Genomic DNA, 26,935 nt, shown 5'->3' with positions numbered 1-26,935 from the left:
GGATTGAATTCCTGGGGATATTTTCGTCTGCCAGAATTGTGCAGCCCTGGCATACATATGATAATGAATGCCTGGTGTGTTTAAAGTTCTTAAGATTATTTGAATTGTGAGTGGATCCTGTTGGACTCATTCATTAAATTCTTTTTAACTGGACATAATTTATTGCTCTTATCTTAGACCATAGTATGTTTAGCCTAATTGAGTCCTGATGAATACTGCCAACCTGTTAAGTGACACATTGTCGTGTGTGTATGCGTGCGTGCGTGCGTATGTGTGTGACAAGTGCTTGCTCTCAGTAGTGAAGGGAAGCCTGTTGTAGGTCACCTCTGTGATAGCTCCATCTCTCCTTATCACCCCTTCACTCTGTCTATCTGTCCTTGGCCATCACTCTTCCTTTATATCTCAACCTCTCTCTCTCTCTTGCTGTCACTCACTCACCTTTCCAATCTTCCTTTCCACTTCAAACTTCACATCCCCTCCACAAGGTTATTGCACATCAACTACTAACACAGTGTGTGTGTGTGTGTGTGTGTGTGTGTGTGTGTGTGTTTAAGCATATTATTTTCAGAAGCTAGCTAGACCATCATAAAACACCAAAGTGACTTTTTATGCCTGTGCGCCGGAGACAGCCGTGGCCAGAGGCATTATGTCGTGTCTGTCTGTCCCATTGTCATGAACGGGATATCTCAGGAATGGCTTGAAGGAATTTTTTTCAAATTTGGCACAAACACTCCCTTGCACTCAATGATGAACTGATTTTGATAGATAGATTTCGATGGTCAAAGGTCAAACGTCAAGGTCAGTGTGACCTCACATCCGTCCTATTCTTGTGAACACGATACATCAGGAATGCCTGGAGCGAATTCCATTTCATCTGGCACAAACATCCACTTGGACAATGGAGGATGAACTGATTAGAATTTGGTGGTCAAAGGTCAAGGTCACTATGACCTCACAAAACACGTTTTTGGCCACAACTCAAGAATTCATACGCTAATTATGACACAATCAAACACAAATGTGTAATAGTATAAAATGATGAGGTGATGACATTTTATATGCACAAGGTCAAAGGTCAATTTCACTGTGACATCATAATGCTCTGCAAATACACTTACTATCTTTTATTAAATTCCTTTCATAAATTAAATGAGTCTGGACAGACATGTATGTAAACTGCATCTTGACTGGTTGGCGGAGGCGTAGAACCGCAAGGCTGTAATTCTAGTTTGTTGTCCTGTCTCTACCTCACCACTCAAACATTTCAGGGTCTGCTGATTGCCTCTGTTTCTCTCTCTGTCTCTCTTTCTCTCTCTCTCTCTCTCTCTCACACACACACACACACACACACACACACGCGTGCACACACACAAAAAGCCCATAAAACAATATAGGCACACACTGCCACAAAATGGTATATGTCAGCTGGTTTACATCAGATCTGAAGCTGATGGGGAAAATGCCTGTGCCCTCAGTGCTCACACGTACAAGAAGGCACACTGCTTTCTCCCTGCCCTCTGCCTAATTAATTTCCCAGATTGAGCATGTCCCACCATAAAGTGCTCTCCCTCCTTCTTGTGTCGCACTCAATCTGTTCCTCCTCTCTCGTGTGTCTCTCTACCGAGCCTGGCTCATTTCAGTTCCCCGTGGCCTTTGATTGCCTTTGCCCAAAATGTCAGGGCAAAGAACGTCACCTCACAGAACCTCTGCCTCACTCATTTTCTCTTTTTTCCCTTTCCTAGTCCCCCTTTCTCTTTGTTTCCCCTTTGTATCTGCTTAATTTTTTATCTGACTTGGAAGATAAACCCTGGTTGTCACACCAAGTTCACGTTCATTTCCACAGCCCAGCTATTTTTTTCCCTCTAAATCGACGGATTGTCTGCATGTCTTCTTCAGTTCCCATGAGTTCTCACAGCTTTTAATTTGTTAATTCTCAGTTCACCAAAGGCCAAAGCAACAGTCCCTTTCTTGTCTCCCGCCTTGTGTGTGTGTGTGTGTGTGTGTGTGTGTGTGTGTGTGTGTGTGTGTGTGTGCGTGTGCGTGTGCGTGTGTGCGTGCTTCAAGTGCTTTATTTGGTATGTTGTTTACTGCATTCGTTTTGGAACTCTGTGTGACCCCAGTCAGTTTGGCTGGGCACTTTGAAGATGAGCATATTGTGTTAATCAATCAGGCTGTGAGGCTACCGCCTGGCCAGGTCACACAGGCATCAAAGGAGATAAGTGACACCCACATGGTGCTTATTGAGGTCGCATTACACAGTTTTTACACTCTTGTAAGAAGTATGTGTGCTCATCCGTGTATGTTTACACGCATGTAAACACACTCCTGTGAGATCATTTTCCATGAGCACATGTATAGATACATGCTTACAGAGAATGGAGCGGAGCCCAGAACTGTACACAGCTATTAAAATTCATGTCCTTCACGTTCATGCATTAAAAATAAACTTTGATACATTTTAATGAGGAGTGAATGTTATGGGAAAAATCCTCTTCTACTGCTCTTGAGGTACAAAGTGTTATTACGAGATGGGGCGTGGAGTTGCTAGCTGGTTAACATGGTAACTTCAGTCGGTATCTCTGCAACACAATACATCTTGCGTAGAGATCTTTGACATAACGTCAGATAGCTTTGTAATGGACTTCATTACATTAATGTACATACAGCAGAATTTAAACTAACTTGACCTCTTTCTTGCAAAAGTGCATGTAAGTATTGTTAGAGTATTGGATAAAATTAGCCAATGAAGGACCAATTTGCGTTTGCAATCAGGTCTGGAACCTCTCAGTTCATTTTTGATTTTTAAGGGGCGTTATCAACAGAGAGAGAGACCAGAACGAAATGGGTGACGTAGCACAGACCAATGGAAAAATGTAAACAGACTACAGCATGAGTGCAGTTGTTCTTCTTTAAGAGAAAATATACGGTCCAGTAGGTTTAATACTTTTGCAATAGAGGATTCAACAGACCTCTTCACATCAGCAGCAGCCATCTCGGTTGTTAACGAAAATGCTTCAGCAGCAATCCTGTGTCAGTCATCATATCAAACCCGCTGCATTTTAGATAAGTGGTTGTGATTAGCGCGAACAGTTTCTGGACGGACTGAAATCTGTCTTCTGAATGGGAGGGGAGCCAGACCCATCTATGAGAGCGAATAAACATGAGTTTGCTGATTGGTCTGGTTTCCAGGCTAGGATAAAATGGGAGAAGAAAAAAAAATACAGATTGTGATATCTGCTTAGAAAATAGTTTTTTTATCCCTTGTAACTTCCACAACTTAACAGGATGAGAAGTTTTGGTTCTGGGCATACTGCAGCACAGTGGAGAGGGCAAAGCTGAGGCCAAGTTTTTGAACGCAACACAAAGAACCGAGTGAATGTCTTACACATTAGGCATGACAGTTTTGCTGTCTGGAATACATCAGCCATAATAAGCCTTTTTTCTGTTGTCCCCGCTGCCATATTTATACACACACACACACACACACTCACATACACAGCACACATGCACACTGCATCATAGTAAATCTTTACCATATACCATCACATCTTCCGTAGGCATTCCGTCTTCATCAGTGGCTAAAATATGGTGTATAGGGTTACTGCAGACAGGCACGGGGATGGCTGCAGAGCAATAAGATAGCAGTAATGGAACACCATCATTTAGGAGAATGTAATAAGTGAATATCTAATAACCCTGTAAAAGATGCTTAACCCCTGAATTTCTGAGGTCAGCTACAGAGATAGGAGAATAAGCTGATTAAGAAGGTTTTCTTCTCACGTTGCGGTCATTGCAGGATTGACCAACTCCTGACCCCACTGTTTGGAGTGCGGTTACCGTAGCCTAGAACCACTCCTATGTTTGGATAAATGTGCTATTTATGGTCTTTGAGAACAGCTTGTGTCTGATATGGGAAAGCAATAGGTTATGAATCCCTGCCTGGAATACAGGAGTTAATAGAACACTAAAGATTTAAGGTTTTACTGTGTTATTCACCTTTGCTCGACATTTGTCACATGGTTCCAAACTGAAAGCTACGAGTAGAGTCTTATTGTTAAATTGTAGTGTTTGGAAAGGTCTTACTGAAAGAACTGAGGCTCTGGTTTTGACACAGGGAAAGTTACATATGGTCAATGACACTCTTTATATTGATCTGTTGTGTGGTGATTCATTGACAAGAAGATACATTAGCCCAAATCCCAAGAGAACTTTAAATTAACTGAAGCAATAGGTTTTAAATGTGAATCCCCACCTGTTTCTCATACAATTACGTAGTTTTATCCCCCAGAGACAGACTTGGTAAAAGACAGGTGAAATGTGCCATGCTCAGAATGAATGATATCCAGGATTTAAGGTCAATCTTACTCTCTGCTTCTTTTCACAGTATAGGTGGAGTGTATACACATACACACACACACACACACACACACACACACACACACACACACGCACACGCGCGCACACACGTACACAGAGAGAGAGAGAACCAGATCCTAAAGCCATTCTCAGGCAGGGCAGCAGAGTGTGTCCTCATTACCGTCTGTGAGTGTGTAGTCACCACTCAGTCACAGCTCCTGCTGCCAGAATGGGATTTTCCCCTCTTTTCTCCTCTGACTCTTCCACCTCTCTTTCACCTTAACGTCTCTTGCATATCGCTTCATCTATTTCTCAGACAGAAAATCATTATCAGTCAGAAAGACAATTTCCTGCTCCTATGGTCCCTTATACAGCGGCAGTCAAAGGTTTTTGAAAACCTTATATTTTAACATTCTTCGGTTAAATTTCAAGCGACGTAATTGTCAATTAGTACACAATTTCCTTGGAAAGTGAACAGAGAAATGTTGAATAACTTTTTTTATTTCATGTGAAGTTATGTAGACATAATTAACTGCGCCCAAGTATTAATCAATTTTAGTCAGCACCTGTAGCCATAAAGCTAACGCTATCTGTGTGTAGCAAATTTAACGTCTGCAGCCTTAGTTGATTGATCTTTCGAATGGACATGTTTTGAACAAAATGCTATACTGCAAGAGTCCCATTACTATATAAAGATTTAGGTCAGCAGTCATCAGGGATTCAAATGTCACCTCACGAGGGACAAAAGGCAAACTATCATTACTGTAACTAATGAACGTGTGTTATAGGGAATTTGCACATTATGTAATGTATGTATGCTAAAATATCATTAGCACTCGGTATTATACAGTCAAAAGGCAGCAAGGGAATGGAGAAGCCTCATTTGAAAAAATCTGGCAGACATTTTGCCAGTTAAATAAAAGCAATTTTTCTCATTTCTGTTATACCTAGCTCTGCTTGTGTAATTTACAATTCCATTATTTGAATTTAAGTATTTATATGTTACTATGCAAAGCTGTACTAGTCTCTTTCATTACAGTGTCCCTATTTTGTTTTCATGCAAGCAAAATTATATGATTATAGCATTTTTCAACAAAAAATATGACATCTCTTTACACATAGGTATGTACATTTTTACTTGTCTGCTTTACTACTATCTTATAAAACAAAGACACTGAGCTCCAATTGCACTCTCTGTCTCTGACAGGCGAACAAAACTGTTCAACTGTAGTAAAAAGGATTCACTGAAAGCTCCTCTCCTTTGCAAAAGTAGCCAAACGATTTCCATTCGCCACTGGGAGTAGCTGGAGTTTACAGTCTCCTGATAGAGGATCAAAGGAAGAGGGGGAGAGGCAGAGCACACACAGGGATATTAGACTGTAATAGCAACCAGATGAACTTGTTGATAGAGTACTAAACAAGTCTAAATAGCCTAACACCTGGCTCGTTCTGACAAAGGCATTATCTGACGCCACCAGTTTACCAACTTGAGAGTTTAACAAAATGATACTCTGTTATTTGCTCTTCTCTTTCTCCTTGGAGCTATCTTAAAGTGCCATATGTTTTCTTTATAAAGTCTGGAGCCTGTTGACAGTAATTCAGATGAGGAAGGTTGTGTGCTGAGGTGAGTGCAGCAGAGTAATCAGTAAATGCATGGACAATGTAGTCACCCGCACTTCTTATACATTCACTGTGGTAGGCAGCTGTCTGCTCTTATCCTCTCGCTTTGTCAGGTTGAAAGAAGTAAAGCTGAAGGGGAAGAAACAGGGATCCAGAGCTGGTGGAGGGGAAGTAGAGGCAATTCTGTTGTTTGGTTCTGTTAACTATGAAGCTCTCCTCTTTTATTTGATCTCCCTGTTCCTTCAGAAAACTCCTCAGTCACTCTGCAAGGGGTTTTAACAGCAGCAGTATGTGTGTCTTAACATCAGATGAGAGGTCTTAGCCCAGGTAATCGAATTTGGGATCATGTGATTGGACAGGACAAGGGGAACAGGATGAAGAGCCATTTATCCACTTGACCTGCCTCACATACACTCAAGAGAACAGATACATACAAAAACAGTCTCCATTTTTAGAATACTTTGCCAGGTCACTGCTGGTCTAAAAAAAACAACATGGCTACTTCATGTGCTGTTCGCCCATCTGGCCGGCCAGAGCCTCTTCCCCACGGTCCTGTTTTACATGAAACATACTGTTGCTTCAAAGCTGCGTTACTGCCTGTTTAGCCATAATGTGCCATTATGCATGGCATCCAAGAGCATGCTGGAGCACAAAAAGAACCACATGTGGAGCACTCCAAGTGCCCAAAGCTATATATTACACATGTTACATACTGCACATGTTACACACTGTGTGTAGGAGACTCTACTTTACATAGCTCCAGCTGGACAGGAGGAAAGATGGTTAAATACATGTAGTTGATTCAAAAAGCATGAGATTATTCATTTCCCTTCTCCTATGGTAACAAGCCCCCGCTCCACAGTGTAAGCATACATGTATACATGTGCACACACACTTCGATAACAAGTCCTACCTAATCTGCTGATTGCATGTTATTTAATACTGTAATGTGTGGAGGTATTTTGAAAATTGCTGGTGAGAAAAGTGAGAGAGGGGAGAGGAAGAGATCCAACATGAAAACAAATTCGTAAAGATTTTTTTTTCCTTCCCGTCCTTATTGAAGTGGAGACGTTTCAGTCAAGCTTGTTTGTAAAAAAGTTTGAAGTGAAATGGATTTCTGCGAATGAGAAAACAACATCAGGGCTAAGCAACTATTTGAAGGTGCTGTCAAAGGCTTTCTCTGTCTTTACCCTCCTCCTTTCATCTTTCTCTCATCCCTCGCTCCTCCTCCTCCCTTCCTATTCTCATTAGTGATGGTTGTGAGAGAGTGGAGAACAAAGCCCAGACCCTGCCAATCGATCACCGAGCTGCACTATCAATCGACTGGTGGAGCACAGGTCTCCTCCATCTGCCCAACGATTGGCAGGTCAAAGATTGATGAAGAAGGAAGACGGTTGTGTGTCTGTGTGTGTTTGTGTGTTAATGCAACAGACTATGTCTTTGTTTTAGATAAATTACAGAAGATTAAATCTCATCGTGTTTGTCAGCTACATATTTTAATTTGTACTCGGCTCAAAAATAAATTAAAATTGTACCGAAAGTATGTGTGTGTGTGTGTGTGTGTGTGTGTGTGTGTGTGTGTGTGTGTGTGTGTGTGTGTGTGTGTGCGCGTGTGTGCGTGTGCGTGTGTGAGGGACAAAGCCCCCAGACACTGACAGATATTTGTTTTGGTGGATACTCTTTACCCTGGCACTATGTTTCTGCCCTGGCAGCAGTAAACACTCACACACACACACACACACACACGCACGCAAGCAAGCAGAATTAAATCATACACTGGCATGGAGTCACACTTTACCCTGGCACAGTGTCATTGCCTTTCAGTGCTGTGACTCATGCCAACGCTCTAATGGATGAATCCTGCAGCAGTCTGAACAAGCATGGGTGTGTGCAAGATTTGTGTGCATGCATGTGTGTGTCACCCCTTGTGTATGTGTGTATATTTTCAAGGTGTTGTGTAAACATTGGAATTATGTGTCACAGCTGGCCAGATGACTTGCCCCGGTTTCATCTCGAATTTCTGTGCGTCTCTGTGGGAGGACGATGCTGCCACATTTGCATGAGAAAGGTTGTCAGACTAACACCTTTTCTTGTTTCTCTCCCTCCCTTCCTCCTTCCCCACCTCCCTCATTCTCTCTATCTTCCTCCTGTGTCCACAGCTCTGATAGCCATAGGCCAGTACAGCAGTACCATAGAGACTGTGGATGCCGGCTGGTGTAAGGATATCACAGACCAGGGAGCCACACAGATCGCTCAGAGCAGCAAATCCCTTCGCTACCTGGGCCTCATGAGATGTGACAAGGTAACACGGCTCAGCCCATAATGACTACTGTTGTCTGGGTTCCTGTCAGTATGTACCGTATGTGTGGCTTTCTCTCAAAAGATGTTTCTGGAGATGTTTTCAGATGTAGCAGATCAAATCTTTTTTGTGATATGTACTGCAAAACATTTAAAGGGGAATGTGCAGTATGATTATTTGGTCTACAGGAAAAAAAAACAATTCTTGCAATAATTCTGATTATAAAATATTTGTTTACGCCCTTTTTAAAACAAATATTTTCTGTTTGACATACACACACCATTTGATATACACACGTAAACACAGAGACAAGCACACTAACATGAACCCTAAAAAGTTCCAGGTTAGGGCAACTGGCCAATTAAAAGATATCCAGAGGAGAGCATGTGGAGTAGCTAAGCCTCTGCTGCCTGTGCCCAGTGTGTCTACGTGATGCATGTCTGAGTCAGCTGGTTGGGTGATAACAGAAGTAAAGTGACATAATGACCCCTCGTAAAACTTCTTTGAGATGCCCCTGGGTCTGAGGGACGATCTTTCCAAAGTCACCCTTAAACTCTCATCTGGCCTCTTACCCGTCCAATCACGAACCTGATGGAAGCACATTTAGTTGTACTGCCATGGTAACAACCACACCCACCTCTCCAATTGGTTCAGGGGAGCTCCTGCCACACAGATGCATCCACTTAGTGCGGGATCATTCAGTCTGACATGAGTGGGATGAGAGGCAGACAAGGAAGGGGAAAGTGAACAGCTGTCTTAACCTAGAAACTTTAACCTGCACTGATATTGTACAGCCCGGTGTCTTATACTGTAGCCTGGTACACAACGCGGGCTGTAATCCCAATGCTGGTGCGCCTCCATATGGTGAGTGTAACAGTATGTTTTAATGAGCCTTTCGTTTTCAGGTTGAGGCTAAATTTTACATTTGGGTTTTGAGCTGAACACATTTAAAAGCCCCTGCTGTGCAGTAAAAAGTCCAAGTAGAAGTTGGCAGCGGAGAAAAAGGAGGGAGGAGGGATTTTGACTTATAGTCAAGGCCTTTCACCAGGTTGGGAACTCATCATTTTTATTTCTTCATTATAAAATCAGTGATATCTGTGTGTCACGGCCTCCAGTTTGACCCTATGGATTTCTCTGAAAAAAAAACGCCTACCCGGAGATCGTTAATTGCGTCAAGAACACCGGTGTATCATATTTATGTATTTATACTGTAATGAAATTAAAACATATGAGGGTCTGACAGTGACCCCATATGTGAGGTCTCAGTGATGAAGCAGTGTACTCAGTTCAGATTATTGCAGACATGAATGTGTATCCATCATATTTATCTAGGAGTAATAAAGAGTAACTGCATTACATAGCAGGTGATCACTAAGATTCCATTTTCATTCAGTTCCCTCCTGCCTTGCCGACTCAGTGACCCAACAATCGATATTACAGCCATGCTAATAAAAATCTGTTCAGGAATGACCCACATCTTTACTGGAATCACAATTTTTCTTAGTTTCTCTCCGCCGTATGCTTTCATACCCCACCCATCCCCTGCCCGCATTTTCCTTGCCATCTCTCTCTTCAGATGTGATACTCATAATTTGCCCCAGAGGATGGAAAGATAAATAATTACTCTCCCTCTGCTAGAAGGGGGGATTTGGGGATGACACAGCTAAATAAAGCAGTAATTGGTGCTATTAGAGTTGTAATGGGGGGTGAATGGAGCAGAGAGAAGAGTTTGACAGTTTCCAAGGTCAGGTACATTACCAACTCTGAACCACAGAATTAATTCACTGCATGCTTGCCCCCCTCACCCATTTCCCTGTCTTCTCTCTTTCGTGTCCTAAAATTGCGTTTAGCATTGCAAATAAGCCTGGAGTATTGGTGCGGATTGGTCAGGCCTGATGTGGGAGAGAGATCAGCCCACGGCATCTACTTTCTTTGTTGTTGTTGGTGTTGTTGTTGTTTTCCATTATGTTAGACAAGAAAGGGAGTTACAGTAGATATGGTCAGGTTTCAGGACGAGAGAGAGAGAGAGAGAGAGAAGGGTCGTGGTTATCTGAAGTTCACTCAGAGGGAAACAAATAAACAGAAATAGGTCGTTATTGCCACGGTCACAGTGAAAATGAGAGCTCCACAGCGAGTTAAAGAGGTAAAAAGGTGAGAGCGAGAGACAGACCAGGGGAATTGTGGTTATCTTCGTGTCAGCCCAGGGGCAGCAGTGACCATGTTCCGCCTTCTTCTCCCCTCCTACTCTCATCTCTCTTCTCCTCTGCACCCCCCCCCCGCTGCTCTCCTCTCCACATCCTTCAGTCGCCTCTGTTTTCCCATTTCATTCAAATTTTTCTGTATTTTTGGGGATGGCGGCCAAATAAAGCAGTAATTGGTTCTGTTGGTGCATTTACTGTAGCTGACACTCCTCTCAAACACACCTCGCACTGAGGGGCTTTATCAAGGTCACTTTGACAGGGTCATTACTGGCTGTTGTCTGAGTTGAGCCGGTGACTCCTCTGATGTAGAACTGGCGCTTCAAGCCCGTGGCCACACTGCTGCTTCGCTTCTTCACTTTGCTTGAAGGAGTCAAATACCTTTGAAATTCTTACGTTAAAAAAAAAAAAAAGAATAGCACATTGCATTTTGTCAAAAACTATAGCTTCACATTAATTTTTGGTTTGACCGCAGCTCGATGAAAAAACATTGTAGGTTTCACGGCAGTTGTAATATGTGTTGCATGCCATGTCTCTTAAATTAATCAAATCAATACTTTGAAGTACTTTGCAAAATTGTTTTCAGTTGTTTATAGGCAGTGCATTCAATTTGGTCATGATTTTTTTCTGCTTTGCATGTGACATTTCAGGCTCTGGGCAATATTGTATCATGCTTTATTTGTGTATCACAGCAGTAAAATCTGGAGGCATGTCCAATTCAATCTTAGGGCAAACTAATCTCATCTCTGCACTTAATGCAGTTCTGGGAAAAAACGCAGAAGCTTGGGGACAACTCTCAATTCCACCATGTTCGTTCATAATGAAAGTCTTGTGCAAATTACTTAAGTTTAGATTTCTCTCAGTCACACAGCGTCTCTTCTTTATGTTGACAAATCCATTTGAATTTTTTCCCTCATGCCTCATATTTAATTCTCCATTGTTTAAAAATAAGATGTGAGGCGTTGCTTTGCTTTCTCCATCTTTTTTCTTTCTGTACCCTGGCGTTGACAACATGAACGACCAGCATGTACCGTAAGGTCAGCAGTACTTCTTCAATTAAGTACATATTTCCTCTTCGTAGGTTGTTCAAGAACTGTTTTGATGGTTAAATTCTATAATAAAACATGATGGAAGAACATGAGTGGATTCCAGGCAAAACTACTTCACTTAAGAATGTGTCCTCTATTAGATTTGAAAAGTATACTCATATGATTGAGTTTGATAGATTTTAATTGGTCGAACACACTTAGCTTGACTCTTCACAATCTCAGTTTGTTTAGTTCAGCCGCAGGATCTACACACTTGAGTAACCATCTCAATATTTACACATCAACAAACCACCATCTAAGCCAGCATACTGCTGCTAAGGGGGTCATTGATAATGGCCCCAACCTGAAATAATTTTGCTCTGCGTACCAGCCATGAATGTTTGCGTTGCGAAAATAAATTGTTATATATTCTTCCAACAAGCGGTTTGCTTTGGCAGATAGTTATTCCTTGTGAGAGCTATGTTGACAGTGTTTTGGACATATTACAAATATCCCAAAGTTAATATTTCCCTTACAAGGACTTTGCTTGGTTTCTGCTCAGGATGTATATGTTGCAGGAATTTAGAACAAATAACTGACATAGGTAAGCTAAAACTAGCTAAGATCAGAAGTGACAGTAACACAGTTACACAACTGACCTGTTCAGCCATCATCATTAGGGCTAGCCTAAGCCTGTCTGTCTCACAGATGTTCAGGTAACTTCTACAGTATACATTCGGCTATTTAAAATAAATACAGTTCCAGTCTCTCCTTATTTCTTCCTCTCTCCCTCCCTCACTTTTTTCCTTCTCCCCCCTCAAAGCTTTCTCCCACACGAACTGATGCGGAGTTAGGTTTCCGTGTGGGTCCTGTCAGTCTTCGACAAATACAGCCTTGTGATAACCTTGACACACAGTGCGGACAACCCAGTCAGCTCTCTGCCTCGGCAGCGCAGCCTTGCCTGTGTAAATTTGTTTGGAATTGTCAAAACGCTGGGAATTTTAATGTAACAGCTTCCCTGAATGTCACAGGACTTAGAAAGTGTAGAATTCATCTAAGGACTGTTAACAGGATCCAGCTGGCTCTCCTCATGTGGAGCAGTGTGAAGGATCGATTTCCTCCGTCACAGTTTATACAAACGTGCTTCCGTACTGTATACATTTTACTGCCAGAGAACCTGAATTGTGTGTCCACTGCCATTTGGACTGATACGAAGAATTTAAGGGTTTTTTTTCTCTCTCTTTTTTTTTTTTTAATCAGTACAAACACAGACCTAGTACATCACAAATCTGTGTGAAGTCCCAATATTTTCTTATTCAAAGTCTCATTTCAGTAGCTGAGCCATTGAGGCTCTTAATAGTATGGAATGTGTGCGTTTGCCACACTGACTTTTTTTCTTTCCTCTCCTCTTCCCTACATGTCTGTCTGAAGGATTTCCATTGTGTCTCACTGTGTTTACACTTGCTGAAATGCAACGTGTCTTTGTGTGACAGTGTGTGTTCTGCGATAGGAATTTATGTTATTTGCTGTTAACACAGTTCATAATGGAGCATTGAAATCAGAACCCCTCCAGGCCCAGAGCAAATGGCGTGCTCCGCCTGCCTCAAATGATTACACCCCTCTGCCCTCAGGGCCAAGCGACCCTGTTCTGACGAGGGGAAAGAATGCGATTGATCCAGACTCACCCCAAAATAATCAAATCAATTCATTTTGTCCTCTTTCAGCTATAACTCTGTGCCAGTCTTTTGAAGTATTCAGCTGAAAGACTCAAGGAAAAAGTGCATTAATCTTCTGAAAAACGGATCCTTTTTGCTCGGCAGTGCCGCATATGTCAGTGTGTGTGTCTCAGAAATGCCCAGCTCCCTGCTGAGTTTACTGTTAAATGTTTGATCTTCTCTGTGGGGGGAATCCAACTTTATACACTTCCACCAACACAATGCAACATTATGTATTAATCTAGGCGATGCTTTCTAGTGGCGAAAGTCAGTCCAATGGCGTCATCTGTAATTTTCAACTAAAATCATGGCGATGTCATAACAACGTTCAGCTCGTTGGAATGGGCTCACACACACACACACACACACACACACACACACACACACACACACAGATGCAGAAACACAAGCACACATAAACATGCCAAACTCACAAAACTCACCAAATGCTGCTACTGTAACATTTGTGGCTTTTTTGTTTTGGGCAAACCTCAAAAAGTAGGACAAGTGTCCAGTTACAGGGTCGAGGATCGAGCAGTTAGCTTTATTGATTCGTGCAGAAAGCCACTGTACTGCCTGGCACTACACACTGTAACTCATTGTGCTCCTTATCTTGACCCTGCTTTCATATTTCTCCTATATGTGTTAAGTTGCTGTTTTCTATAATGTGCCCTCCTGGCCTCTGCTGATGTATAACTCTGGGGATCTTAATCTTTTTCAGCTTCAGTGGAATGTTTTCTTTAGAGATGTTCTCACAGCTTTCTCATATGTTCCTCTTTTCCTCTCATCCGCTTTCTTCCCCCGTCCGTCTTCTCTCTCTCTCTGTCCTAGTCTCCTTTACCCCCATCTTCTCCACCCCCCCTTCTCTTCTCTTTCTCTCTCATCTACCTTCTTTTTTTCCTGCTTCTTTTCCACTACTTCATTAGAGTGAAAACAAATGGGCAGTCCAGGTTGTGAAACAGAGAGGGAAGCAAACTCACGCAGTCAGCACGAAGCCGGACTAGGAAAATAATGACACTGACTGCTACTGGCCCCTTCAGGGACAACTGGTGGAGACAGCAAGAGTCATCATAGTAATGGAGGAGATGAGGGAGGAAAATGGAAAGTAAAACGAGGGTTGGCCTTGAGGACAAAAAAAAATAATGAAAAAAATGATTTAACGAATGACAGAACCCAGGAAAAAATAAAACTAAAATTAGATAAAAATGAAACAATAGAGTCAAAGCTGGCTATTCTCTTCACAAATGGCCCCCAAAAAAGTGTTTTGTGTAAGCAGTTTTGAGGTGTGCTCCCATTACCTGTAGTGAGGTGGAGCACCATTTGGGGAACAGGTATGAGCAGTGCTGCACCCCCAGATAGAGCAACCAGACAGACCTTGTTAAAAGAACAGACATACCAATCAATATGGCCGTTCCACTGGTACATCCAGCTGCTGGGGACTATACACAGACAGGCACGGCACGGCAATTTGCAGACATAAACAAGGACCTAATTGTTCAGGGCCTGGAGGTTTGGAGTGAGGAAAACAAAGATGAAGTATGGTGAAGAGTTAGGAGGCATTTTAGCTCTCGTTTAGGAAATGAGAGTTTGGGAGTTCAGCAAAACTTTCTTTGATGAGTGTTGTTACTGTGAACAGCATGGGTCCTTAGTTTAAAGGCTGCTAAAGTGAAGGGGAATTAGGAGAAAGATACCGCGTGCGCGCCATCAAGTGTAAGATAGGCAGGTTCTCTGGCTCCTATTTTCGAGGCTTTGGTCAGACTTGAATGTTCAAAGTCAAGAAAGCAGTTTGAAAGAGTCATTTGCCATTTGTGATTTTCAGTGTAATCTTGGAGTCTCATCCCGCGAAGAAGAGCTGTATTGATTGGCGGTCTTAACTGAAGCCGCCTCCTGATCATCCCTTCATCTTGTTTCTAAAGGGCAGGAGCAAGGGACAGTGAAGGAGAGAGGGTGAAATAAAGTGAGACACCGACAGAGTTCACTGAGTATCTGAAGGGAATCTCAGAATTGCCCTTCAACAAAAAAATCTACCAGATACACACATGTAAACCTGACCTCAGCTGTCTCTCATACACACTCATACAATTTTTTTTTTTTTTTGCCTTCTCTCCACCCTGCCGCCCTGTCCTCACTTCATTTTTACCCCTCTTCTCCTCTTTTTGTTTCTCAGTGTCTCCCTCCCTTACCCTCCTCGAAGCAAGGACAGCCAAGGTTGTTTGAATTTTGGATGCTGCTCACATCTTTTGTTCATTCAATTAGTTCATTCAAGTTGCCCCCCCACCCCCGTCTTGTCTTTCAGTCCTCCCCCCCCTGTTTCTCCCCCTCCTCCTCCTCTTCCTCCCTCATCCAGCACTGTTTACTCATCACAACGGAGGTCAACATAATCTCATGGAGTCATGGGCAGACAGTAGACAAGACTCAGTGTGGCCTGTGTACTCAGGCTTGCCAATCCTGATATGTTTTTGGGCCATAACTAATGTTTGGCTCAATATGCTTTTTCTGTCTCCCGGACGTTGAGAGAGACAGCAGGTGGTCACAACCCAATTTTTAGCCTGCAGGCGCAGTGTCTGACTGTGTTGGTGATGAATTAGCTATTTAATGCTAATGACAATGTAGCTCCCCTCACTGAATGCTACGTCTGTACAAATTTAACACATCCAGACGAGCTTGGGAAATTTCTTTTTTTCTTGGGGGGGGTCGATTAAGCCTCTGATTGATGTCCAGCTTGATAATTGATTGGAAACAGGAGTAGCCAGTGGATGTGAAAGCTTTGAAAAAGTTTTACTGTGTGTGTAGCCAGAAATAATGTTCCTATGACGTGTGGCTGCTCAGTTAACAGTTGAGAAAAAGAAAAATTTTACCCCGGAAAAAAAGGTACAGATTTATCAGGCTGTCAAGATTTGTGCTTGTATTCACAGTGAATAGAACAAAAAGCAGAAATCGGTGAACACACTGACCTTTTAAATCCTGAAGAGCTTGACTTTAATGGCAGTACTCTCATTTGGTTATTCAGAATTAACCCGGAATTCAGAATAATCACTCTACAGTAGGTGGTATCCACATGTCAGGCTTACTGCCTTGTTTGTAACTTTAACCAGTCACACAAATCTAATCCATTCTCTCCTCGCTCTAAAGAGTCACTATGAATTTTGTATCACTGTGTTCTTCGAGAGGACAGGGTCAAGTCGTCCTTGTTCTTTATTTATTCTGAAGAACTTGGGAGTCATGGGAGGCAGAGAAATTAAACACAGTGGCTCTGTTGTGATTATCTTTAAGAAATTCTGCTTGTGTCTGACCTCCAGTAAGCTGCTCTGGAATTTGTTCCTACAGTTTCTAGTGGTGTGTGTGCGTGCATGTGTGTGTGTGCGTGCATGTGCGTGGGTGCGTGCACCCACCTTACTACATTATGCTATTTGCTATTTGAAGACAAAGGAGTGGTCTTAGTCTGCAGAGCATTCAACAGGCCTGTTATTATTTTATGACCCTAACTAGTCCCTGTGGTAAGAAGATGAGATCACCCTCATTGTCTGTACCTCTGATTCTCTCTTTGTGTGTCCCTCTATCACCACATCTGTCTCTTCCTGTCTCCTGCGCTCCTTCTGTTTTGTCTTGTTTTAATGTTTCATCAACTTAAAAATTGTAAAATTGTGGCAATTTGGCAGCAATACAATGATATCAAATTATATCTCTCTTAAAACAGTTTTTCTATCTTGTTGTCAGTTACATCCAGTAACTTGGGTGGAGGCCATTTTATGTCAGACGTTTTGGTCCCAATCTGAAATGCAAACACTGAAACCACCTGAACCAAACTTACATAAATTAACGTATAAAAGAGGAAGAAAAGAGAGACCTGGTCAGAAAGGGACTCTACAGTCAGACCTGGTCCAAAATACACACATGGTTTAATTAGACCCAATCCAAAATGCAGTCGGCCTGAACAAACCACTTCACAGTTCACTCTCTGTCTTACCTCAAAAACCACATATTTTCCAGCCGTGCTTATGGTGAACCGGCTGATCAAAGCTAACGGCGAGTTTGCTTTAGATAAACTGACACACAGATACAAGACTCAAGGCTACAGAACCATATCTTACCTGGACCATATTAGGCTGAATATACTGTTATTTGGACCTAGACTGAATTGGGTCCCCGGTCTTCATTGCTACTAACCAATTGGACACGTGCCGACCTCTGAACCATCATATCCTTTATTTTATGGGATGATATCTTGTGTATGATGTTCATAGTAATTATATTAATAAATCTATATGATAATATAATATAACTTATTGTATCTTGTTTTTAAGACAAACGTAAGTTGTGGTTGCATTGTTTATTCCAGTTAATTAAAGCATCTTTTCATGCCATGGTTTTACATTTCTAGAAAAATTCATTTAAAGTATTAAGTGCAGAAGAAATAGATGGTTATGAGCATGATTGCTACAAGAACATCAAACCTCATCAAAGCTCTAAGGCTTGTTAGTTCTATGTCACAACACCTCCATTCTTAATTAGCTTTATTTTAGTTCTACATAATAAGATGTAGCTGTGATAGTGTTTTACGTTGTTTTCTTTCCTAAGACTAACAAATAAATTGTGCAAAGCCTCTTGAGTTAGGGAATGTTTTCCTCCAGTCTGCAGAGATAAGAAGGCCGGTGTAGAAAGAGGGATTGGGCTGAGCCTTGTACACATTCCTTTAGTTACCTTTGTCACGCGTGATGGAGTGTGGGGTTTACAAACCTGGCCTCCAGAACCTCTTTCTCTGACCCTGTTCAGTTGAGCCCCCATTCCTCTGTGTGTGTGTGTGTGTGTGTGAGTGTGTGTGTGTGTGTGTGTGCTGACACCCGTCTTTTCAGTTCTGCTGCTGTCTGATATTGTGCAGGGATGAGGTTGTGTGAGCGGGACCAGACCTTAGTTGTCGCAAGCGGTGCCTGACCTGGTTTTTAAAAGCACATTCAGAGCCATGCTCTGCAGATTTCTGTGAGGGGCTTTCTGAGACAAAATCAAAATGTTTGAGCTCAGGCTTTCCTCGGTAAAGAGCAGTCCATTCCTTAAGCTTCCAAGCCAATGCATCGATAGTTCATTTAGAAATATTGAATCCTTCAGAATAAGTTTGTGGCAACCTCTTTTCTGTCTCTATACTTTTTTTTATACTCTCCTCTCTTTTTCATCCATTCTTTTTGCCTTCCTTCCTCTCCTTCTTATCAGAGACGGAGAACTATCTTTCATTTGTCCAGTCACTCGTTTAGAAACTTTACAACCATGGCTTTTCCTCTGAGCAGTTTAAAGAAGGCTATAAATCTGGCTTGTTTAAATCCTGACTTGTTTAAGCTGCCTTTTACTAAGACCTGATGCACTGAATTCTTCGGCTGCCTAAACAGGCTTTTTAAACATTTACCCCAAATGTATTTACTGGTTGACTGATACACTTTCTACATGGGAGTAGACAGTGAACGGGGGGTATTTGTCTCTCTTTATCGCCCTGGGACTAGCAATGGCTGCGACATGGCCAAAGAAAATGAGAGAAGGAAGAAGAAAAGAGAAAAGTGCCCGGCAGACCTGTGCTGAATTTAATGAAAACACAGAGGAAATAAAAAGAAATAGTGCTATTTGTCTTGAAAAAAAGAGAAAAAACCCCACTTATAATCATATAAAAAGAACCACTGAACATGTCTTTGTTTTCTGATATCTGCATGTACATTCATTTAAATTCAGTTCTGAAGTTGTTCAATATCAACAGTCAGTTTTATTGCTTTTTTTTCCAGGGTCACTGTTGCTGCGCACATTACAGAACTCAGTGGGTCTTAATATATTCAGAAGGAGCGGAGGCCATATTTTTTTTTTAGTCATCTGTTTCCTAAACTCTCTCCCTCTCTCTTTATTCCATTTCCCTTGCTTGATTGCTAGGAGCACTCAGAGGGTGTTCTCCCCACGCCGGTCTAATATGATATGCATCTTCATGTTTGTGTATCTGATTATCGATTTACGACCCTGCTCTTCTTTTTCCCACTGAAAATGTGAACTGCTGCAGCATTATTCATCTTTACGACGTGTTTTACTGTGCCGCTTACCGGGGGAAGGCCCCGCATTTGTAGTAAATGTATATTTTACGTGGTGATAGAGTGCATTTGCATCAGAGGATTAGCCTTAAAAAGGGGCTCACTGTTAAGAAAGAGAGTACTCCAAGAGAGAGAGCAGAGGTCAGCTCGGGGACTTACCTTCAGCCTTTATGTGTAAAAGTAGAGGAGCAGTTGTCAACACACACACACACACACACACACACACACACACACACACAACCCTATAAACTATTCATGTTTACTGTACAGCATGTTCAAATAAAAGGTGCTTTTTGCTGAATGGCATATCAGACATATATCTTTTTGTTTTCTCCTCATCCCTCTCTCGCCCTCTTGTAAACCCTGACAACGGCACATTACCTGTCAGCATGCATTACAACACACTTAGATCTACAGGACAGCATCTTTGAAGTTAAAATGGGGGAAAATATCATAAGTATAGGCCTTGCTCCAGATAGCAGTGGCTGCGCTCCCAGATGCTTCTCAAAGATTAGAATCATCAGTGGGTAGCGATCTGCTCTATCATATGGCTCTTCTACAGACTTGGCAGCAGGTTTTGGAGGCGGGGTTGAGCAGTACAGTACACTGGATCAGGTCTGTATGGGGTAAAAGAAAAGAAGAGAAAAGAGCTCCCTGCCAGAGCCATATATCTAAAGCGCCATTCCAGCCTCCAGAGCCCCCAGTGCTTTCTGATAGCGTTTTTAAGCTTATGTTGCTTAGCAACAAAATATTGTTAAGCACAGTTTTGCCCAGTAACAAAATGTCACTCTAGAAAGAAACAGCTGAATCACTGGTTTGAAGAAATCAGTGGCTCAACTGCTGTAACCAGAGTACTCTCCTCTCTGCCAGCAAGTTACCCACAGCATTTGGTCTGACCTTCATGTCTAACATCAGCTCTGAGCTGCAAATACCAAGCAGGTGTGGTGATGTCATCACATCTCATTCAACATACCACAGAGCCATGCAAAGGGCACGTAGCCTTGTTCTGGAAAGAGAAATGTAGCTGTGAACTCTGGGAACTGACTAGGAGAGGGTTTCTTTCACAGGGAGCTGTTGTTTTTGGGCCTGAGAAGATGTACAGTAACTGTGGTTATCAGGCTAGTGCAGTGCAGTGGAGGGGAGTTAATGGATGCTATGATGTATAAATGCCTCTGTCAACAGGATTTTCTGTTCAAGAACAATACGTTATAAAGATGCCAACCATCTCAAATAAATCTCAAACCAGGTACAAGGAGTTTCTGCGCTGTGTAGTCACCATTTAAAATGTATACAGGCTCGATTTTGATTGATAGTTGAATTATTTTTTTTCTTCAGTCTTGTTTGGCTTTTGCCTCTGTCATAATAACATGTTTGAATTCCAATCACTTAACACCTGTTGTATGTCACAGTAATTACATTTCAACTAAAACAAAAACAAAAACACACAAAGAGATTAATATTATGCAAGTTTTTTTTCTGCACATGCAGTATTGTCAACAAGAGCGGCACAGGTCAGTGCAATAGTTAGTCTTTTCATGATTTCCATCAAAGTGATCGTGTTGCAACTCTAACATTTAGCGATGCCGCAACCAGCAATTAAGAAATGATTCAGCATTTTGATTGGGAGCCATTTTGTGTGTGCAGTGTTTGCTCAGCAAGTGGAGCCGCACTAAATTAGCATTAATGAATGTTATGGCCTCCCATCAGTATGACAGGTCTATTCTTTAGATCTCTTTTAATTGCAATTAAGCCCTGATTAACGAGCTGGGGGATGTTTCATTCTCTTTTCAAGAATATAGCGTAATATGTTATGAAGGCAATCAGGGGTTTGTCATTTTATCTGCTAATGAGGCTCAGCCATATGTCATAACAAACTTAACTCCTCTCTGTAGTAGCAGATTTTGGAGGCCTTTGGTTAAGCTGCTCTTCTGTTCCTGCGTTGGTCCTCTGTGAAGGCAACATGCGGCCATTTTTGCAGGCAAAAACACAGGTCTTTGTCTGGAAAAAAAGGCAGGTGTGGGGTCGTCCCTGTGGCTTAGAGCTTAAGACGCTGACCATGAAACCCTAACCCTCCTTCACTTCCTGTCATCTCTCCATTACCACATCCTAATAAAGGCCCCCAGAAATTTAAAAAAAGGAAGAAAAACTTGCTGTGAGGGTGATCCAACGTAAAAGCTAATGCTCGCTTTTTGGAGCCGGTTGCTGAATTTGTTGAAAAGGATCCAAGACTTGACAGACCACAGTCAATGAAAAGTTCTCAGATAATGATGAAGTTAGTAGTGAGGTCAGACACCCGGGTCAAATCCCATAAGAAGTATCACTGAGGCACTGAGAAGCAGCAGACGCAGCCAAACAATGAAAATGCCCCATTGTTGCAGCAACTTGTCAAAATCTCATGTCATAAGTCAAGTTTACATCCAAACTTCATCATCATTTTCAGGAAATCTGCAAAAGAAAATGAAAATGCACATTTCCACCCACTACTGTTATTTAAATATTAATTGTCGGCTCATCAGGTGCCGTTAAAGCCTTGCAGAAGTGGATGTTTTTTTCTGCTGCTATTTTTTACCTCTTGAGTGGAAGCTTAAGTCACATGTTTCATGTACGGAGTCTGTTTCCATTGCACTTGTCACTTTCTGTTTTTCCACCTCGACCAAGTGTAAAAACATTGTGATATTAACACTTTTTCTCCATAAATTTCCAGCGTTTCTACTCAAGTTTTTTTTATGCAATTCAATATGCGCATAAAAACCTGTGGGTGGAAACGTACTGTAATTGTGCCCATGAAAAGCGTTCCACAGGTTATTTTCGGCTCAGCCAGTGAATCTCATGAAATCACTTGAATCAGTTGGATCCTCCCAGTACCAGAGGGAATGAGGTGGCTTGTTTGGCAGTTGAAATGCTCACTTTATCTCATAGTAGTAATAATAATAATAATAATAAAAATAATGTGAATTCTTTAAGGGAGTATCCTGAATCACTGTTTTATTAATGCATCTTTACTAACGAATCTTTGATCACAGCACTGAAAGTGTTGCAGGATTTTCCACTCTTTCATTTCCACTCTTACCCGTTGATTTAATGCACCTTTCCAGCGTTTGTGGTGTCAGAATATTAGTTCAAATTTCAAAGCTTTCAACCCTGACTGGAGACAGAACTGATGCAAGACTGTTTTTTGGCACTTATTCTCAGAATTTTCTCTTAGCATCTGATCAGAAAAACAAAAAGCAGCTAAAAATAAGAAAGACTTGACCCTGCGGTTTTGATTTTATTTTTATTCTTTCTCTATCAGTGGTATTCAGAAAGTGTCTGTTAAGCCTCTGTGTGTTGGCATTAAGCACCTGAATTTCAGCTTGTTGCTTCTTCCTGGCAATCAAAGTGAATGCTAACAGGCTGTTGTTGCCTTTTAGTCTTATTGGATTCACTAGTGCTGTGCAGAGTTTCCATCTTCCTTATGTGACCCGAGAGGCATCATGGTCTGTTCGCTCAAGCACACTTATTTCACTCGAATTCTGCCTGTTTTATCATGACTCTCTTTTTGTCTGTCTGTCCATTGTTTTTCTCAATTTCTCTACTTGACAATGAACTGCTGATACCCAGCACTTAAAGAAATTGTGCTCAGTGAGGAGAATGAAAGAATTAGACAGAAAATGACAACCGCAACAGATCACAACCTGAGCAAAAGCCAGGTAACTCTTACCATGCAAGACTTTTCTTCCATAAAACGCAGAAACCAAAGGGCTCCCGGGCAGTGAACTCAGGGAAAACTGTGAAATACTTTGTCACTGCTTTGGCAACAACGGATGACTGTGTGCTCAACATGTGTGTGAGTGTTTATACATCATTTCCCCTGGAAAGTGTCACACTCGCGGGTGGGCGGGGGTTGGTTCTGGGTGGGTTGCGGTTAACCCCTCGAGGTCTCCAGGGTTACTCTGCCTCTGCTCTTTGTCAGATTCTCAGGCTTTCTCACCCTTGGCTCTCAGTGATGGTCTGACAGAGTGTTAGACTGGCAAAGAAGTGCTGGTGAGGCCATTAGCTGCTTGTCTTTCTCGTCCTCTGAGAACATGAAGGCCTCATTAGCCCGGTGAGATCAGCTGTCCTCTGCTGCTGAACCCATCGCCATAGTCACAGTTGTGTATGTGTGCATACAGTATGTGCATACACTGTATGCTCTTGAGAAATTGCCTACCCTTCATATTAGTGTAGTACACTGCCATTTTGACAGAACACTAACTGTCCAATCTGTGTTTCTGAGTATCTTAATAAGGCATCATAGGGCGGTGAAGAGCACAGATTTTTAAATGACTTTAAAGTCATTTAAAAATCTGTTGTTATACATATGTATTTATATTCAACCTAAAGCACTATTTCTGTTACATTTATATGATTTTGAGCTGATTTCCTTTTTTTTTTTTTTATATATATATCTACCCAGGACTCCCTGAGGATGTTCTGATACTTAGTCAATGATTCTGAAATACAGTGCTTGAATTGTTGACTTACACAAATCATGATATGTTCAGTGTGTCGGACGGATGTAGAGCCAGACTATGGGCCTAATTACCAATAGTATGAATTTTTCACCTACTGGAATGTACTAATATTGCAATTTTAACAACTGCTACAATAGCTACAACAACCAATAACCTCTCACGAGAAGTTCAACCAACCAATCAACCAACTTGCCCAGTATCTTTTAACAGATTGGTTCAAATTTTCTCAAGTCTGTCCTGAATAGTCAGGTGCCCATATCATCATTAAAACAGGTTTTGCTTGCTGTAGTCATTCCTCACTCACTTGTTTCTGAGCTTTCAGCCATTCATATGGTCATCATCAACAGACATCATTTTCTGAATCATCATGGGAGTGTAGATAATTAAACTTCCCACTGTTCTTTTAAGCTTACATCAGTGAGAAGTACTACAAGTTCTCAAAGTAACGGAGAGTTTGAATATCCACAGTTCCATGACTGTGTGATGTGTGTGAACATCCACCAATGTAAAAAAAAAAATTAAGAAGTAATAATAATTTTTCAAGTCATTGTCATCAAGGTGGTCATAATGTTAACATTGTGTGTCTTTGTGTGTGTGTTTTGCAGGTGAACGAGGAGACAGTGGAGAGGCTGGTGGTCCAGTACCCTCACATCGTGTTCAGCACTGTGATGCAGGACTGCAAGAGAACCCTGGAGAGAGCTTATCAAATGGGCTGGAGCCCCAACACATCGAACACTTCATAGCTACTGCTGGACACACACACACACACACACACACACACACACACACACACACACACACACACACACACACGCAGCTATACAGAGGCTCTTTTTTGTGTACAGACACATACAATATTTGCAGCTCAATCATGTTTGCTTCTCATCCACTGTTCAAACATGCATGTGAACATGTAGCTACACACTCACAGACTGAGGTCCAGTCCATCAACTGGTTTATTTGAAAATTTCAGTAAAATATGGGCCTCCTGGTGTTTTATAATTATGTGAGACGTTAGACACCTACCAGTCATAGGTTATAGTCCTCATCATCATTGGCTATAAGTCAGATTACATCAAACGATATAGTGTACTTTCTTTGACCAGAGCCTTGAGTGTGTAGTTTGTTTTGGTGCAAAGGAGTGCACTATTAAGTGTTATTTGAGTTCTACTATAAGTGAGTTTTACTCAGTTAATCGAGTATTAAGCCTCTTACATTTTAAGTTCTCTGCATCACCTTGGATAAATGGAGAGGAGGTAAAGATGCATGAGAAGGATGCACTCTGGTCCTGAACACGTGAAAAAGATCCAAACAAAAAAAAAAAGGCATCATTAAGACTGTCAGAGATATTCAGTGATGTTTGGACCAGAGTTATTTTGAATGAAAATAGATTAAGTGAGGTTTGTTGCCCAAATTGGCAAAGGTGTTCCAGAGCACCTCGCCCCTGTCAGTCCACTGAGGTGTTGACTTTCTCCAAACTGAACTCAACTGCTGCAGTGAGATCGCACAAGACAGCAGAAACTTGGATATCTGGAGGCAACATCTGAACACTTCAGCCTGGAAGACAACTGAACTGCCTGGGCTTCAGACCTCACTAAAGGCATTTTGAGAAATCTGTAATGTTGTTTTTTTTTTGGGGGGGGGGTTTTCTTCGTTTCTTGGATGTTGAGTACAGTGTTAAAGGCATTTATGGACTCATATAAATTGAGATTGTTGACAAGGCTCCATTTGAAGGACAGAGCTCTTTGCTGTGACTCAATATGCACATTGTCATGGTACGGAAGAAAGATTCAGGCCAGAACCAGTCAAAACCCTGGAAGATTTATGGCGGGAAAACAGCATTGATTATATTCTAAAAGTGCATGTTTACATTGAGAACCTTACCTTATTTTTTCAGCTGGATATAGAGTACATATGATGGGGGGAGCTGAAATGAACATCCGTATGACTTGGGATCAATGCTGCTTTTATTGCCATGCATAGATTTACCGTTGACTGAGCATTACCTTGAGTCATCACAGAATGAATTAAACAGTGCTTGAAATAGAAGTTGCCTTTACCCAAAAATCCTGGGTCACATTATCAGAATATTAACCACAACTACCTTGATGATAGGTAAGAGGAAATGTTGCCTTAAGTGGTTAGTAATTGCCATCCAATTAGTAACCTGTAATTGACCCAGAATTAACTAAAGAAATGTTTATCTGCTCTGTGGTTATCAGATACCCTAATCCCATTATTTGATCTGATATATACATATATATACATATATACATATATATATATATATACATATATATATATATATATATGTATATATACTGTGTAGGATTTACTTAGCCTAATATTGATTTTGAGCATATACTTGTAACATTAGCTATGTAGCAATGCAATGAGGGATTTATCTTTCTTAGCGGTGTAGGATGTAAAGAAATGATCTGGTTTGGGCCTATAACCAGGGCCAGTAGATGTTGGTAAGGGAGAGTTGATCTTTTTCATCTATTCTATAGGAACTCATTAGTGTACAGTTAAAAATGCAAATAACCAGGGTATTTTTCTATGGTGTGAACCAGTTCTGGGCTCAGGCTCCACACACTGTCACTCAGATATGAACAATAGCTTACTGAGCTTCGGGTTTGAGTAGAACTGTAAACTTTCTACAGCATATAGAGACAATTAAAAACACATTCATTTTACCCTTGTCAGGATTTGTAGACTTAAACTGATGGAGAGTTTCTCCCTCGGCCTGGTTTTGTTCTGTTTCTGTTCTTTTGTAATCCCCATATGCACTTTCTTCTCTGCTAGATGTTGACACACTTGATTCCTGATTTGTTAAGGCAACCGTAAATGACTGGATTTACATAAAGATGAATAAAACACTACTACTTCAAGCTTTTTTCTCTTTTCCTTTTGTATGTGTGGAATTGAGGCAGGAGAAGAATATTCATAATGACAGTGGAATACTTTTCGGCTTATCTTACATCATGTGTGGACTACTTAAACATTTTTTTTCCAGCAGCTTTTTTTGGACTTTTTATTAAATCACTTACATTTCAACACAAAAGATCATAATGACTATAATGGTTGACATGGTGAAATTTAAATCTAACAGATTGCATCTGTATTCTCAGGTAAAATGCAAATAAGGATACCAGCATGTTTTCCATCAA

General features: G+C 41.4%; 1 protein-coding gene across 1 annotated transcript in view; it reads left to right on the top strand.

Moving 5' to 3' along the window:
- Positions 1 to 26,656, top strand: part of fbxl17 (F-box and leucine-rich repeat protein 17) — a 211,796-nt gene extending 185,140 nt beyond the window's left edge. Inside the window, exons 10-11 of the mRNA XM_023394265.2 lie at positions 8,136 to 8,278; positions 24,371 to 26,656. Of these exons, the coding sequence (XP_023250033.1) occupies positions 8,136 to 8,278; positions 24,371 to 24,508 (281 nt within the window). The 3' untranslated portion in view covers positions 24,509 to 26,656. The remainder of the gene's footprint in view (positions 1 to 8,135; positions 8,279 to 24,370) is intronic.
- The last annotated feature ends 279 nt before the right edge of the window (positions 26,657 to 26,935 follow it).

This window comes from Seriola lalandi, unplaced genomic scaffold (assembly GCF_002814215.2).
Source record: "Seriola lalandi dorsalis isolate HSWRI2012SDOR001 ecotype SW California unplaced genomic scaffold, Sedor1 jcf7180002054946, whole genome shotgun sequence".
Taxonomy (NCBI): domain Eukaryota; kingdom Metazoa; phylum Chordata; class Actinopteri; order Carangiformes; family Carangidae; genus Seriola; species Seriola lalandi.
The sequence above is the reverse complement of the archived record's forward strand: the minus strand, read 5'-3'. Positions and strand labels throughout refer to the sequence as shown.